The sequence below is a fragment of the Neopelma chrysocephalum genome, unplaced genomic scaffold, assembly GCF_003984885.1.
Source record: "Neopelma chrysocephalum unplaced genomic scaffold, ASM398488v2 Primary Assembly neopelma1_138, whole genome shotgun sequence".
NCBI classification, from domain to species: domain Eukaryota; kingdom Metazoa; phylum Chordata; class Aves; order Passeriformes; family Pipridae; genus Neopelma; species Neopelma chrysocephalum.
This window is the reverse complement of record NW_020897800.1, coordinates 2898218-2913734: the sequence shown is the minus strand read 5'-3', so window position 1 is coordinate 2913734 and position 15517 is coordinate 2898218. Positions and strand designations below refer to the sequence as shown.

The 15517-nt window shown below is 56.8% G+C and overlaps 2 protein-coding genes across 2 annotated transcripts in view; both read right to left on the bottom strand.

Annotated features, from left to right (window-relative positions):
* Positions 1 to 7498, bottom strand: part of SORL1 (sortilin related receptor 1) — a 44736-nt gene extending 37238 nt beyond the window's left edge. The window contains exon 1 of the mRNA XM_027699520.1: positions 7405 to 7498. The gene's annotated coding sequence lies outside the window, so the exon portion shown is untranslated. The remainder of the gene's footprint in view (positions 1 to 7404) is intronic.
* A 4555-nt stretch (positions 7499 to 12053) lies between these two features.
* SC5D (sterol-C5-desaturase) lies at positions 12054 to 15112 on the bottom strand. Its single transcript, XM_027699526.1, has 4 exons — positions 14820 to 15112; positions 14102 to 14234; positions 13578 to 13678; positions 12054 to 13288 (listed from the first exon to the last, which is right to left on the bottom strand). Exons 1-4 carry the CDS (start codon positions 15027 to 15029, stop codon positions 12863 to 12865), a joined length of 870 nt encoding a protein of 289 aa, XP_027555327.1. The 5' UTR covers positions 15030 to 15112; the 3' UTR covers positions 12054 to 12862.
* Between the last annotated feature and the right edge of the window lie 405 nt (positions 15113 to 15517).

Sequence of the window (15517 nt, the reverse complement as noted above, 5' to 3'; positions counted from 1 at the left end):
AAAGAAAAAAAGCAGCGACGCTGTTTGAGGATGCAAGGAAACAGGGCGGAGAAGGAGGAACTGCTGCTGCCCACTGAGACAGCCGGCAGACTGCCTCGGGTCTGGAATCCACGGCAGTTCTGTGCTCCCAAGCCCTCTCCCCTCCTTTGAAAGCAGGATAGCCCCGTTTGAATCTCCTACATCTCGATTAGTTATTTCGGGTGCGGCTTCTTTTTGGGTTCCCGGCTGTGCCCGACCTCAGCCCGGACACAGCTGGGAACCCCAAAACTTAGCCCTGTAGATCCCCTCAGCCAAGAGGGGCTTGTTACAACCTCCATGTCAATTTTAATAGCGCTTTTCTATTTTTTTACTGCAAGAAATCTGACCCCAGGAGTTTCAAAATCAATAAAACCAAAGGAGACTCCTATCTGCACCTTGCTTTAACCTCAGCAGTAAACCTCTGCAGCTATTTATCCTGTGAGCTAAAGGAGACAGTGAGTAGGGAGTGGAAAGACCTGGAAAGTGTAGTTAAAGGAGACAGTGAGACCCCTTCTTGGAGCAGGGAGACCTGGAAAGTGCAGTGTAACCCAAAAAACAGGGGCAACGTGTTTGGATTCAGGGGAGCCAGGTGAGTTTTGTTACTCCTTAGAAGCCATGTGAACTCAGGCAGCCTGATTAGGGCAGAGTCCCTATATAAAGGCAAATTGGACACATGCAAGGTTTGGTTCCTGGTAGGAGGGAGGAAGAGCAGCACTGAGAGCTCAGCAGGAAGGTTTGGAGGAGCTGAGGGCTGCTGGAGCATCTTACTAAAGGGTGTAAGGAAGGAGAAGCCGGCACAAGGATGCTGTAAGTCCCCCTGGAAGGGCTGGTGCAGCAGTGTCCCAGCTTTAGGAGCATCACACGTTTGTGTTTGCTGCTTGGCAGCCCTGCTCTGGCCCTTCAGAGCTTTGTGGGGACCCAAATGGCTCAGGGGAGCAACAAATGGGACCCTGAGTCTTTGCTGTTGAGGCAGCAGCACTGCCCTGTGTGCCCTGGGTGAAAGGCACCTCGTGTCCTGCTGATGAGGGTGTTTTTTGTGGAACAGCTTTGCAATAAGGCTCTTTTAGCCCTGACAGGAGGAACCCTGCCCTGCCTGCTCGTTTGGCAGGAGCCCACTGTCACAGCCTCCCCTGACAGTGTCCCAACCTTCCTTGGGAACTGGTTTAACCTATGAACAAGCAATGACTGGTGCCTAATGGAAACAGCGTTTAGCATAAATTCCACTTAATGGGGAAGTGTTTTGGTCTTTGCCAAGTGATTAAGTGTATATGAAATATGCATGAAATTCTAATTTGTCCTCCTAATATGTAAGGTGCCAAATGAAGTCCAGGAGGGGAAAACTGGAGCCAAGACATAGCAGAGGCTGCTTGTAGCTCTGGTTAAAGTAGTTAATGCTGCTAGCTTTGCTCACGCTTATGTATTTATTTTTTGTTAACAGCATCTTCCGACAAACGAATGCCCTGCAGAAATGGGATGGGAAGAAGACAGCCCCTGGAGCTGCTGCCCCAGAGCAGGTATGAGCTTCAGGGATGCAGCTGGAGCTTGAGTGCTGGCAGATGGAATGTCATCTGGATGCTGAGATGGAAGTGTTGCCTTGCTGAGCCCAGGGAGGGGATGACTGTTGGTAGGTGTGCAGTGCTGAGCTCCTCAAGCATCTGGGGCTGGGGGAAATGCCCTGATCCACACTCTTTGGCACCTGAAATGCCTAAATGCCAGCATCCCTTTCCATCACATCCCCCTCTGTTGCTCGTGCCCAGATGGAGAGGCTGGGGCAGGATTTTAGCTGCGGAGGTGGCTCAAACCCCGGCTCGTGACAAACTGCAGCGTTAGTGAAAGCCCCGGGCTCCAGCACGGTGCAAGCTGCCCAGGAGATGAGTGACTCTGGCAGGGGCACCTTGCTGGAGCTGCTCCATCACCAGAGGACTCTAAATGCCAGCCTTGGAGCCCCCAAGAGAGCTGCTCTGCGTGGGAAGTGTGACTTCCCCGTGCAGAAATCGCGCCGTTGGCTGTGACGAGCCACGAGCAGAAATACTGTGTGCCTGCTAACAGTGGTGACAAGTGACAGGACAGCATTAGGGGCTATTCTTGGTGTGGAGTGGGCTTGGCAGCTCGCTGTGTGTGTCTCTGGGTTTGCTTTGCTGGGGATTAATGCTCCAGCCATAGGCCTGGCACCACAGCTCGTGGTAAATCAGGGGGAGACGTACTGTGACTGCTCAGGGCTTGAGGCTCGATGCTGTAAAATTGGGGGTGTGCAGAATAAAGATTCCTAGGCATCACTTATGTGTTTTCCCATCCTGGTTACACAACTGAAAATGGGATGCCCGTAAAAAAAAAAGTTGTTCCTAGGAAATTTCTGAATAGATAGTAGGTTATTACCGTGGTTTGGTGAGTGAGGGTCTCAGAGAACAAGGGGCCTCTGGCTGTGAGTGGCTGCTGAAACCAAGTTTTGCCATCAGGTCAGATCTTGGCTTCAGGGCTGCTTGCAGAAGAAGGATGGGCTAAACATTTTGTCCCCAGTAGCTGGGGGAATGAGGATGAGGCTAAAGAAAGCCACTGCTGGAAGGGGTCAGAAGCAAAGCACAGGGCTTTAAAAGGAAAGGTGCTCTCACCACGCTCCTCATCATTCCAGCTCACTGGAAGCCTCAGCGGACAAGTACCAGGCCTTTTTGTCCCTGTTTCCTCTGCCTCCCCCCTGGCAAGGCTTATGCAATAGCCCAGCCTCGGGGATGAGTGTCATGGGTGGCTCCTGCATTCCCGGCACGCCGCGTTCCCCGTGTGCTCCCACTAAAGCTTCATTACTGTACCTTCTGCTCTGCTCCCGAGCATCTGTTTCTAGCCCTGCCATGATATTTTAAAATACAGCCTGTGCCTGCCGTGGCGCTGCTTGTGGCTTGGACTGAAAATGCCAGGGTCTGAAATCATTGATATGAAACACGGGTGACTCATTTCGGAGAGCGCCAGGCCTGTGTTAATTTTGTTAATACTGGAATCGTCTGCTCGCGGGGCTGTTTTCTCTCTGCTACACCAACAGAGCTCTCCCTTAGCTGTTGTTTCCAGGAGAAAGGGAAAGGTAAGGGAGGGGGAACCCAGAAACAACCAGAAATAACCTGGCCTCTTAGTAAGATGGTCCTGGAAATGGGCTCTCCTAAATTGGCAGAGGGGAGGGATGTGATGGGAATGGAGGCTGCCCCAGCAGATTTGGGTAAGTGCTGATGAAATCCACTCCCCCATAACCAAGGCTGCAGGAGAGGTCTAAAGTGTGCCATGAGCTGGTGATTGCAGCTCTGGAAAGCTTAAGTGATGCCTCCTGGGACACCACGATCTGAGAGGAACCTGCTGAAGGGGAAACAATGGATAAAAAACACAAATACCCCTCCCAGCCACCGCGGTGCCAGGAGCAGGAACTGTGTGGCTTCCAGAGATCCGTGTCTCCTGGCAAGCTCGGGGAAAAGAGCGAGTGCTGGGAGCAGGGAGCCCTCCCAGGATGACTGGGAAAGACACAGAGATGGGGAGGGGTATGTGATAAATGAAGAAGGAAGGATGTGGCTGGGCTGTGCCATCAGCACCTCCAGAAGGTTAAAGTCTATTGTGGGAAGGGCTCTGGCAAACTAGGTCAAAATTAAGTACGGTTCAATTCCGATGCAGCGTGACTGATCCAGCGTTCCCAGGGCTGGATGGCATTTACCCTGAGAAGCACTTTCTGCCTTCTCTGGAAGGAGAAAGGCTCCCTGCCAGCTTGCATGTTGTCAGGAGGTTATCTGAGGTCTTCATCAGCACAGAGGGGTGGGCAGGGTCAAGGTCAAGTGGTGGGCTGGTAAAAGGTCGTGTCACAGTAAATAGCCTGGAAATGATGAAGACTTGGTGGTTTTCCTCAAAGGCAGGAGGGGTTATCAGCAAGAAACAGGAAGCTTGAGAGCAATGAAGTAAGTTCCCCCCAGAAGGGGAAGAGATGAGCTGATGTTAGGGCAGCACTAAGGCTGGTTCAGGGGAAGGGCAGGCACAGAGCTGATGGCCCTGCACAGGTCATGAGTGTGGGGAGAGACTCAAGTCCTTGCAGTGGCAGCACAGAGGGTGAACTGGCTGCCACGGGAGCCAGCAGCAGTTGGATAAGATATCTTTTATCCCAGCATGGTTTAAGGCAAAGATTTCTTGTGAGTTGCATGCTTTTGGGGGTGGCTTTGGATAAACCCCTTCCAGAGAAGGGAAAGGGATGTCTGCAGGTAAAGGTTAGACCCGTATTAGCAGCTCAGCAGTGTGAATGCTCTTGGTCACTCTGCTCCCCTCTCTCACCCCTCGGGACCAGCAGGCCCAGGCTGGCCTCCTACCCCAACACTTCTCCTCACTGTCTGCTGTGGCTGAGACATGACAGTCCCTGCAGAGCCTTCCCCACAGTCCCAGAACACCCTTGGACCCTGCACACACGTAGGCAGCCAAAGTGGCTGCTTTCCTTTTCCTTGTTTGCTGCACTGAGCAAAGTCCTGGCAGGCGATGCCGTTTGCGGCTGGTTTTCACCCAGGAGACGGGATTTATGTGGGATGGTGGGGATGTTCCATGGAAATGTGAAATCCTGGAGCCCAGCCCTGTCTCCAGGTCTGAGTGTAGGCAAGAGAACAGAGGCTGTTAGGGGACAGGAGGGTGGGCTCCAGATGAGTGGCTTGTGCCAGGAAGAGGAGGGCAGGGTGCGGTGCTGCGGTTGCTGGAAGGGGTTTAGAGAGCACCCAAGGGGCTGCAGGCAGCACTTGTCTTGCCCTGGGGATGCTTCTCTGCTGTCAGTGGTGTCCCAGAAAAGTCCTGTCTCGTGTCAGTGCCTGCTTTGTAACAGTCTGTCCATTGTAACCCTCCCCAAGAGTCCCGTGGAGGTGAAGGCCGAGCGAGCGAACAAAACCCGCTCTGTCTCCGAGCTGACGGTCTCCGGAGTCGTGTGTTTGGTCTCTTGGTTGTTGCAGCTTCAGAGTCAGAAAAAACAAGGAGAAGCCACAAAGGCACAGGAGTTTAGGCTGCTGCTCTTGTTACTTGCTGAGGATCCCAAAAGTTTTGCTGCAGCCAGCCAGGCAAGGATGCAGTTGGCAGTGGGTGAGGATCCAGGTGAAGAATCCAAGTAACATCCTGTGCTTGTGTCTTTGGAGTTTAGGGCAAGAGGGCTCTGAGCCTGTTCCTGATGATGCTGAGTAAGCTGTGTTTGGCTCCCAAGGAGCCACAAAGGGTTCGGACTTCCTTCCCCTCCTTGGTTCCAGCAGGTGCCCTCTGGTGCCCTGGGGACATCACCCACAGCAGCAACAAGGTGAAGGTGCTTTCCTTCACCTCTGAGCTCAGCCTGGGCTCTGAGCTGTCCCACGAGCCTGTTACAGGACTGTAATCAAGAGCCAGAGAAGGGCAGGGAGTCTCAGGCATGAGCCAGTGCCCAGCATATGGCCAAGTGACCTGCCAAACCCACAGGAGCAGGATGTGTCCCAGATAAGGGACTGCACAAGGATACTCAGTCCAAGCACTGCCCCTTAGGATGATGTCCCTGCTAGAGGACTGCTTTGGCTGCATGATTTTCTGCTGGGATTAGAGTGCCAGAGACCTGGGGGAGGAGGGGATTGTTAGATGCTTGTGACAAGGCACGAGACCCCCGAGCACTGAGCTGCACAGCATTCCGGCTTACTGGGTATTAGTAATTTGTGTGGTCAGATCTGTAACACAGGCTGGGACACATGGGCTCCTTCTTGTCCCTCTTATCAAAGCAGACCCTGATTTAAAGCCCTGTAGCACTTGGGAGAACTGTTGTGTAGTGACAAACAACTCTTCCTGCTGACATATCTGGTTTTTTTTAATGTGTCCTGCCCCGAAGCAGCAGAAGGAGCAGGTTCTGTTTGCTGTGCTGCCAGCAAAAGCAGCTCCATTCCAGGCAAATCCCCCCTGAAAGCTTAAGGCAGTGAGAAAAGCCCAAACAGTGGCAAACTGTTGAACTCCCACTGCTTCCTATTAGTCCTGTCCTGGATAGTGACAGGGTTGCTGCACCCTCTTGGGTCTGCAGCTCCGTGTCCAGGTAACAGAGGCTGCTCCTGCCAAAGCAGCCCTACCTGGCAGGTGGGTTGGATGAAAGCCACGGGGAGACAGAAGGGAAAGTGCTACAAATGTCTTTCTGTAGATGAGAGACAAGTGTCATGGTTTTCTCTTCTAAAATGGGGTAGCTGTGTTGTGCTAAAAACAGCCGAACGCTGAGGAGGTAGAGGAGGCGAAGCAGATTTTCAAGGGGAGGAGGAACAGCTTTTCCCTAAACAAGGGAACAGAAGAGCTTTAGGAGCAGCACCAGCCCTGTGTGTGCCCCTCCAGCAGCTCCAGGGCCAGCCCTGCCTCGTGACTGGCTCCTTCTTATCCTACAAGTAGCAAAAAGGGGGAATTATAGGGCACCCAGAGGGAAAGCACTACCCAAGGAGGCAAATGCAGATGTCACTGAAGGCTCAAAGCCTCTCCTTGAGTGTGCCTTGTCCCTCCATGGGCTGGTTCCTCCCCCAGCAGCATTTTAGGCACGTGAGGGGACACAGTGTTAGCAAGGAGGGTCAAGTAGGGCAGTGCAATGTAGTCTAGCATGTGGATACTCAAAAAATAAAGTAGACTTTTCAAGGCTGAAGCTTTCCATGGCAGGCACCCAAAAGTCCAAGTGTAAGTCCTCATCACCCCTAAAGTGATGGTTGCCTGGAAAAGAGGGGGTGAGGGGGAGCCTTGATGGTCCTGGCAGCAAAACTTGCCAGTGAATCGAGCCCGAATACTTTCAGAAATAGCATTTTCTAGGTTTCCCTGCGATGAGCAACTCCTCTCCCCCTCTTTTCCAAGGATCAGTGGAGGATGGTTCAGACACGCAGCGGAGCCCTTCTCAGGGAGAAGGACACGGTGCCTCACGAATAGCCATGTCCTCTCCCGGAGTCACGCTCCCTCTGCCCGGCCTTCCGAGCGCAGGGATGTTCATTCCTCACGAGCATCCCCAGCAGGGAGCCGCCGCTGCCCACCTCCCGCCCGCTCCCGGCCGCAGGGACTCGCTCTCGGCGGGGATGACCGGCCCCGCATCCCTGCGCGCGTGCCCTTGGCTGCTCCCGCCGGGAGAGCATCCTGCCGGGGAGCGCCGAGGAGAGACGCGAAATGTGACGGCGCCCCCGGTGCGGGATGGTTCTCTGGGGGAGAGCCGGGCTGCGGGAGGGACCAGCAGACCCTAAAAACGCGAACGGAGCAGCGAACGAGCCGCCGGCGAGCGACGCGCCGACCCTTCCCCACGCGGGACCCGCTGCGCCCCCCGCTCCCCGCATCCCCCCGAGCGCTCACCCGAGGGAAGGATGGGGCGGGGAGGGGGTGCTGGGACGCGGTGTTCGCTGCGGGGGCGGCTCTCGCGTGTCCCCCCGTGCTCACCTGTCCGTACACCTGGATGGGCTCGGGCGGGCGCGGCGCGGCGCGGCGGCCCCGCGGGGGCTCCGGGGGGGATGCGGCGGGGGGATGCGGGGAGCGGAGCAGCAGCAGCGGCGAGCGGGCGGCCGGCGCCGCCGGCAGCAGCAGCAGGAGCGGCAGGAGAGGCAGGAGGCGCAGGGGGAGCGGGGCGGCCCGGCCAGCCCCGGCTCTGCTCCGTGTCGCCATGTTCGTGCCGCCGGGGCCGGGCGGAGCGGAGCCGGAGCCGAGCGGGAGCCGCGCCGCCGCCCGGAGAGAATGTGCATGGGCAGCGCTGCCGCCGAGACCCCCCCCCCCCCCCCCCGCGGGGATGCTCGGGCCCCCTCCCCTCTCCTCCTCTCCCTTTCCCTCTTCCTCTCCTTCTCCCTTTCCCTCTTCCTCCGCCGGCTCCTCTCCGGAGGATGCTCGGGTTCCCCCTCCCTCCCCCCCCTCGAAGGAGCGAAATAAGTTCAAGTTGATTTATGTCAAACGGAGTAAAAAAGCGGAATGAAGCGGCCGCCAGAGTCAAGCGAATGCAATTGAAACTGTGACGGAGTAAATGAGATCGTGCTGGAGTCAATGAAAGTGTTTGTGAGTGGCAGGACAAAGAGGAATGGCTTCAGAGTGATGAAGAGTAGGTTTAGACTGGATATCAGGAAGAAATCCTTGGCTGTGAGGGTGGGGAAGCCCTGGCACAGGTTGCCCAGAGAAGCTGTGGCTGCCCCATCCCTGGAAGTGTCCAAGGCCAGGTTGGATGGAGCCCTGAACAACCTGGGCTAGTGGAAGGTGTCCCTGCCCATGGCAGGGGGTGGAACAAGATAGGCTTTAAGGTTCCTTCCAATCCAAACCATTCTGGGAGTCTGTGAAATAAACTCAAACAAAATAAAACCAATTGCAACTGCTTCTCTCTGGGGGATGAGAGAGGTGTTCCAAAAAAAAAAAGCCTTGCTGTACTTTTCCTGTGTCACCCAGCCCAGGACGGGGGCCTAACACACCCCAGGGTCAGTGGGAAGCAGCACAATTGCCCGTGCAAGTGTCCAGGCTGGGGTTTGATAGAATCACAGTGGTGTGAAACACAGACCCATGGTAATGTGGGTTCAGGTCCTTGCTGCTGAGAGGGTGAGCTGAGTGGATAAAGAGCTGTGTCTGCTTGTGGAGGGGAAGGTGAAGGTGTGGATGGATGTCAAGAGGAGAGAGGAAAAGGCACTGATGATTTCACATGGTGTTTTTCTGGTAGCCCTTAGGCATCTTTATCTCAATTTCTGCCATCTTCTCAGCTGGGCAGAGCTGGGAAGGTGAGTGTTGTCTCACCCAGGCTGCTGGTGGGAGTGAGAAGCCAGAGACCCTCAGGGTCCCTCCAGGCCCTCCTGTCACCTCTCCCACCTCTGCACCTGGTCAGGTGGGTTTGAGCTGTGCCAGGGGAGAGGCTCTTTCTGCCCAGGGCTTTGTGCTTCCCATAAAACATTTGGCACAGGTAACTTTCCCCTGTGCCCTCATAACTCCCTGGCATGGTGAACATAATGCATGGCTGGTTGTGCAGGACCAATGCCAGTGGCCACAGCTTTGATTTATTGGGGCAGCCCAAAGTGCTGGACTCACAGATGTGGGGATTCCCCTGCTGCCTCTGCAGGCTGGGAGAGGCACCTCTCCTGCATCCCTTCCAGAGAGTGACTTGCCCTGTCCCTCCCAGGGGCTCATGTGTGCCTTGGGAGGGGGGAACAGGGATTTGAGGCTCAAATGACTGTGGAAGATGACAGGAGAGTAGGGCTGTGCCTGTTGCTCATCCCCAGCTTGTCTCTCTAAACCAGAGGTGGTTATTTGGGCATAGTCTTGCTGCTGAGAACCTGAGTTCTAGCCTCTTGTGTCTCAGAGGTGCTGAGAACAGACTGATGGGTTCCTCTGCACCATTCCAGAAATTCTATTGCTATCAGGAAATCATCAGAGAAAAAGGATGTGGCCCAGCAGTGAAGGAATGGGAGCTTGTAAATCCCATGGACAGCCCCGAGGCAGTTTTGCTCCCCCTTATTTCACTTGCTTTAATAGCAGGAATGTTGTCCAGAGCTTTCCCCGAGGTGCTTTCACCTAGAAACCCAGTTAGTGTATTTCAATTATCGAGTCAATACAATTATAAGCCCTCCTAATAAAGCTTTTAGAGGTCTTGACTCGGTGTAATGTCCCTCTGGAGGACTGGAGGTCACTGTGGGTAAGGGCAGAGTCAATGAGGGAGTTTTATTGTGTGGGAATCCCTGTAGCCAGTTTCTCTATGGAGCAGACGTGGTGAGAACGACCCAAAGAGAACACAAAAACAAGGCACAGAGGAAGAATAGAACAAGAAATAGTAGGAAATGAGGAACTGGCTTTGCAGCAGTTTCTAAATGGAGGAAATGGGTGCATGGGGGGGTTACTGTCCTCCTCCCAGCCTCTGCTTGGTGCTCTGAGCAAGAAACATCCCCTTTTCCCCCTGTAGGCTCCCTCCAGCCAGGTCACTGTGGTGGGCACGAGGACAGAGCTCCAGCAAGGAGCTCTCTGGTGAACCTGGTAAATTCTTGCAGATGAATGGCTCTTTCTTTGTGGAGGGAAACACAGGTTTCCTTTGCCAAAGGTATTTTTTGTTTCTTGAAAAGAGAACCCGTCTCCTGCCGTAGAGGGGAGAGAGAACAGAGCAGAGTTTATTTTAAAGTCCATCTGGATTTCATCAGCAGTAAAAGCTGTGAACTCCAAGAGCAAGGCAAGGAGCCCCTGGCCCCCTGGTTTTCCTTCACCTCTTCCCCGAGACCTTTCCCTGCCTCAGCTTTAGAGATCCTGGAGGGTTTAGGGGACCGAGGGGCTGGAACTGCCATCCCTCACAGAGCCTCATGCAGAGAGAGGATTGAGTTGTTTAAAGGACCTGTTGTGTGTTGCTGGAGTCAGGGAGTAAAACAGGGATGCTGAAGACTTTATCCCACTCATGGCATTGGCCTCAGAGCCTTCATCAGGAGTGGATGGTGGTTTGTAGAGGTTTCCTGCAGGGCTCAGGGCTGTCACCAGAGCCACCTGACTGTTGTGCTCACACACCAGGTGTCACTTTTTGTGCCCAGGGTCTCACTGAAAATGATGTTCAATGTGCAGCGTGAGGCACCACGAGCATGCACTGCCTGGTGTGCGGGACAGCGTCGTGCAGGAGACGAAAGGAGGGAAGCAAACACTCCTTGTGGGGTGGGATAGTGACTGTTGCAGACAAGGAGAGCAGGTTGGGGCTCAGAGGAAATCCACTCAGCCAGGTGAAGCACGTGGGGGGATTGGCACGGAACAGGAGCAGGGACATCCCCACGAGTGTGCTCTGGCAGAGCTGCTCCTGCCCCACGTTGGGCGGTGAGAAGAAGGAGGAAGAGGAGGAGGAGGAAGACCATCCACGCAGGTGCAGCTCTGCCATGGCGTGTCGAGAGCAACACCTCCACCTTGTGGCAACAGCAGCACCAGGGTCCCGCACGCCGAACTGCATCTCCCCGTGGCACAGCGCCCCGAGGCCACCGCGGAGGGGGTGTTCTGTCCTGGGGGCCTTGGCACGGCAGGCGTGGGACCGGGAGAACGCGATCTCCCTGTTCTCAGGCTCTGTGGTGCTGCAGCCCCATCCCTCTGCCCGCTGGGAATGCGGGGGAGTCCAGGCTGTGCTCGGTTAGGAGAGGGTCTGTGGGAGGGTGCAGGGGCCCAGGGTGTTGGGCACCACGAGTTTGATGCCATTTCATTCATAGGAATTTACTCTTCTGCAAGGATCCCCCTGCCAAGGGTCACCACTCACCCTGGGGCTGCAGGATGGGGTACCCAGGCATTAGGCTTAGCAGAGGTGGGAAGATGGGTTGATGAGAAGTCCAGGACTCTTCCCAAGGGTCTAGTGTTTGGGAATCAGGCCCTGGTGGTTGGCCAAGGTCAGAACTGTTGTCACTGTGTTCGATCTGGGCCTGGCCTTGACCCCTGGGCAGCGCTCTGGGCTCCAGGTTAATCAGCAAACAGAGGTCACGGGTCCTGTGCACGTGGGGAGAGTGAGCTGTGACGGGGAGGGGAGAGCAGAGCACGGCCCAGGTGTGGGACCATTCTGGCAGGACATGGGATAGGTGTCCTGAGGTGCAGTGGTGTGACCTGGAGCCACACCCTGCCCAGGGAGTGGCTGAGACAGGGTGGAGAGCATCACCAGGTCCAGCAGCTGGTGCAGCTGGTACAGCTCTGGTGGCTGGTGAAACTGGGGGACCGAGGGTGGGAAAGCACAGGAGTCACTGTGCAGGGACGTGGTTACATGTACGGAGGTCTGGGGGAGTGGAGGTGGCTCTGGCCACTCCGACTGTGCTGCAGTTCCCACTGGCATGGCAGGAGGATGGGGAGCCAAGTGTCCCCCATACGCTCTTTGCCCAGCCAGTGCCAGGACCTCACCCCCTTTGAGCCATACAGGGGTGTCAGCAGGGCCTCTGTGGCTCTCATCCACACCCTCAGAGTAGAGGGGTTGAGTCCCTCTGCAGGAGAAGGAGATGGGGACACTGCTCAGGGATATTGTCCCCAATCCCTCTGAGATAAAGAGGGGAGGGGGTGCTGCACATACCTGCTGCAACCCAGGGTGTTGTAGGGGAGAAACAGGCTTCCACAGGAAGGGACCAAACAGCAGCCAAGTTGGCAAGTGAGATTTATTGAACATGGGTCGAACCCAAAGCCAGGGGGACCAGATTCCAGCAGGAAACACACAGGGCCTTCAGGAGGGGAAGCCACAAACCCCTGAGTGAGGAGAAGCCCCTGCCCTTCACATCCAGGCATCTGTTCCTCCTCCCTCTCCCTCAGTGTTCTCAGGGAGCTCGAGGGACCTGCATGACTCAAAGTACACCTCTGTCCTACAGGTGGACTGTTTCTGGGATGTGTCCCATCCACACCCCGTGGGGCATCCCCAGGTGGGAGGAAGGAGGAGAGCGCATCGAGTCCCGCCGAGGAGTCCCACGGAGCCCTGGCTCATCGAGGAGCCATCAGGAGGACCCACAACACCCCCAAAAGGTGGGCATTAGTAGCTTTTTTTTTTTTGCAAAATACGGCCTGTCCCGATGGACTCCACGATGGCAACAGCAGACGAACGGGGACCCTGCCACGAGCCATGTTATTGTTCTATTTGTGCCACGTTATTGTTCTATTTGTGCCATGTTATTCTCGTTGTAAAGCAGCAGCACAGCACTAAAGCAGGGCGGGGGACCTTAGCAGAGATCCAAAGGTAGCTGGGAAGGGAAGCAACAGGGAAAACAGGGCAGATCTGTGGTACAGAGCGAGGCCGTTTTGGGGTCAGGGTCGGGCTCAACAAGAATCGCCCCACGCTGGTCACACCATCAAGGACAGGGGCTCTTTGTCCGTGGGAAAACAGCCTCAAGTGGCCAGGGAGGAACAGGACAAGATCCAGCCAGGGAACGTCATCCTGGAGAGGGGGCAGGCCAGGGGGAGCCTACTCACTCTTGGAGGCCGGGAGGCCGTTGGGTGCCCCGGGGTCCTTCTCTCGGAGCTTGCGCAAGTAGTCGTGGGGGCCTTTGCCCTCAAAGGACGTGGGGCTCTTGTAGGAGCCGCCAATCTTGTCCCAGAGGGTGAAATACTGCCCGTAGTTGTAGTCGAAGTACAGGTGGTGGTCGGTGTGGTGGGCAGAGCCGTTGATGACGTGCCGCAGGAACCGGGGCACGCGGTAGTCGCCGTCGTGGATGGAGATGGTCCAGACGTTGACGAAGATGTAGAGGCCCAGGTAGGTGACTTTGTGCAGGGGGAACAGGAAGGGGTACACGTGGTAGGGCAGGCTCTGCATGAAGCCGTCGACGGGGTGGAAGGCGTGGCTGGCGAAGGGTGTCGCGATCTTCCAGAGGTGGTGGGGCTTGTGGAAGCGCTGCAAGGAGAGGGTGTGCCGTCAGGGTGGCCCCTTTCAGGGGGAGTGATCCCCTAAAATCCCAGATTCACAGCCCAATGGGCCACTCCTTGAGCCATCACCACCCAAACAGTGAGAGAGGGACACGTTCCCATCTCAGCTCCCATCACACTGTGGACCGAGGTGAGGGGACCAGGTCAAACCCACCATTCCCACCCCTGGGAGGAGCAGCTTGGACACGGCCCCAGAGCAGGGCAAGGACCCTTGTCCAGAGCCTGCCACCCCATCCCACTGCCATCCCATCTCATACCTTATAGAACAGCTTGTGGTGGAGTCCCCGGTGTATCCAGTAGATGCCCATGTCGGTGAAGAAGAGGAAGGACAGCATGCTGAGGAAGACGCCAGACCAGCCTGGGGGAACAGGGATGTTAGAGGTGGCACGTGTGGGCATCAAGAGGGGCCAGGAGGGGGTCAGGGAGGTGCAATGGGAGACACACCCCAGTTGTGTCAGGGTTCGCCCCACACAGGAGATGTGGTGAGAAGGTCAGACAGTCTCACGTGACTCAGGGAAAGCGAGTCAGGCACTGGTTTTTCAGGAGCTGTGCCCAGAGAAGGGAAGGATCTCTTTTGTGGAGGGGGGAGTTTGCCAAGCAGGGAGGGCACGACCCTGAGCAAGGGTGTATGGGTTCCTCCTCGTGTCAGCCTGGAGAGGACTTGAGTTTTTGACTAATAGATGGGGCAGGGGGTGCCCAGGAGGATTTCTTGGGCACGCTGCCCAGCCAGGCAGTGGGCAGAGGGTCCTGCCCTGGCAGGGGGCTGGGGGAGGTGTCTCACCATACGGGGAGTCCTCGATGTTGTCGTAGAGCTTGCTGTAGCCCCGCACCTCGGCAAAGAACAGGGCGACCGTGGGCACGCTGATCCAGGGCAGGGAGCGCAGCGCGTAGCAGATCTCCCGGCGCACCTGGTTCTGGGGGGTCAGAGGGATCAGAGGAGAGGGGCCGGGGGGAGAGGCCATGCTGGGAGTCAGGCAAACACCCCAGAGCCCCAGTGCCCCTCATGAGGTAGAGAGGGACGGCATTTTGGCCGCCCCTTTGCCACGGGCACTTTGGCATCTGTGCCACCGCAGCGTGGTGGCCATCCCTCGGTCGGGATGGTGGGTGGACATCCCTGGTGGTGGTTTGGGTTGGAAGGGACCTTGAAGCTCATCCAGTTCCACCCTCTGCCATAGGCAGGGATACCTTCCTCTATCCCAGGTTGCTCCATGTGGGGACAGGTTGGGGCAGGACAGGGCTCACGCTAGGTGCTGGGTCTAGTGTGTCGTGGCGCTTGTTTCTGGTCAGGGATGATCAAGGACCCTGCGTGGACGGGCACCACAGGGATGAGAGGGGTGGCTGTGACACACAGTGGGGATGACCCACACCACGACACTGGCACGTGGCACTTGGAAGAGGATGGCGAGAGGGACACCCCAGAGGACGGCGAGGGGGGCACTGACAGCTCAGCAGTGCCACAGGGCCCGGGTGAGCAGGGTGACATGGGGGTGTGCACCCACCTCTAGGAACTGGGGGTGCTTCTTGAGCTCGTGGTCGAAAATGAAGTAGTAGCTGAGGGTGCCAAAGAGCAGGTAGAGGGCCAGGGCACCCAGGTTGGTGATGACAAAGAGGCTGAGGAGCTGGCGGCAGGGCTCCCCCTCGGGCCACCCCGTGGGGTACACGTAGGGCGTCAGCAAGTGCTGGTCAGCAGCTTCCAGGACCAGATCCATGGTGGTTCCTGCGGGAAACAGGGAGGGCTGGTGTGACAGGAGCTGTCAGCCCTGTCTGCCCAGCCTCTGCCCAGCTCTGTGCCACTGGGGTCTACTCCAAAGGGCACGGATGGGGTTGCAGACAGGGTGCAGTGCTGGGGTTTTGGGGGGGCAGGTCAGCCGCCTGTCCAGATCACTGGGAGGCGAGTCCAGGTTGTGGGGTATAAAGCACAGAAAGTGGGGGGCTCCCCAGAGTTTGCCCTCTGTTGCTGTGGGAGGGGGCGTGCGCGACAGCATCCCACTCCGGGGCCAGCGGGACGCGGGTGGCAGCAGGACGTGGGTTTCGGGGAACCAAACCTCGAGCGGCGCATGGGGCACAGGGGGCCGTTCCGTGTCCCAAAGGGGCGATTCCCCGGGGGGGTCCCGCTCCCGGCGAGGACAGCCGGGCAGGGTGGGTGGCGAAGGGAGGGGGGGCTGTCAGTTTTGGGAGCCGCAGGTGGCGGGGGGGG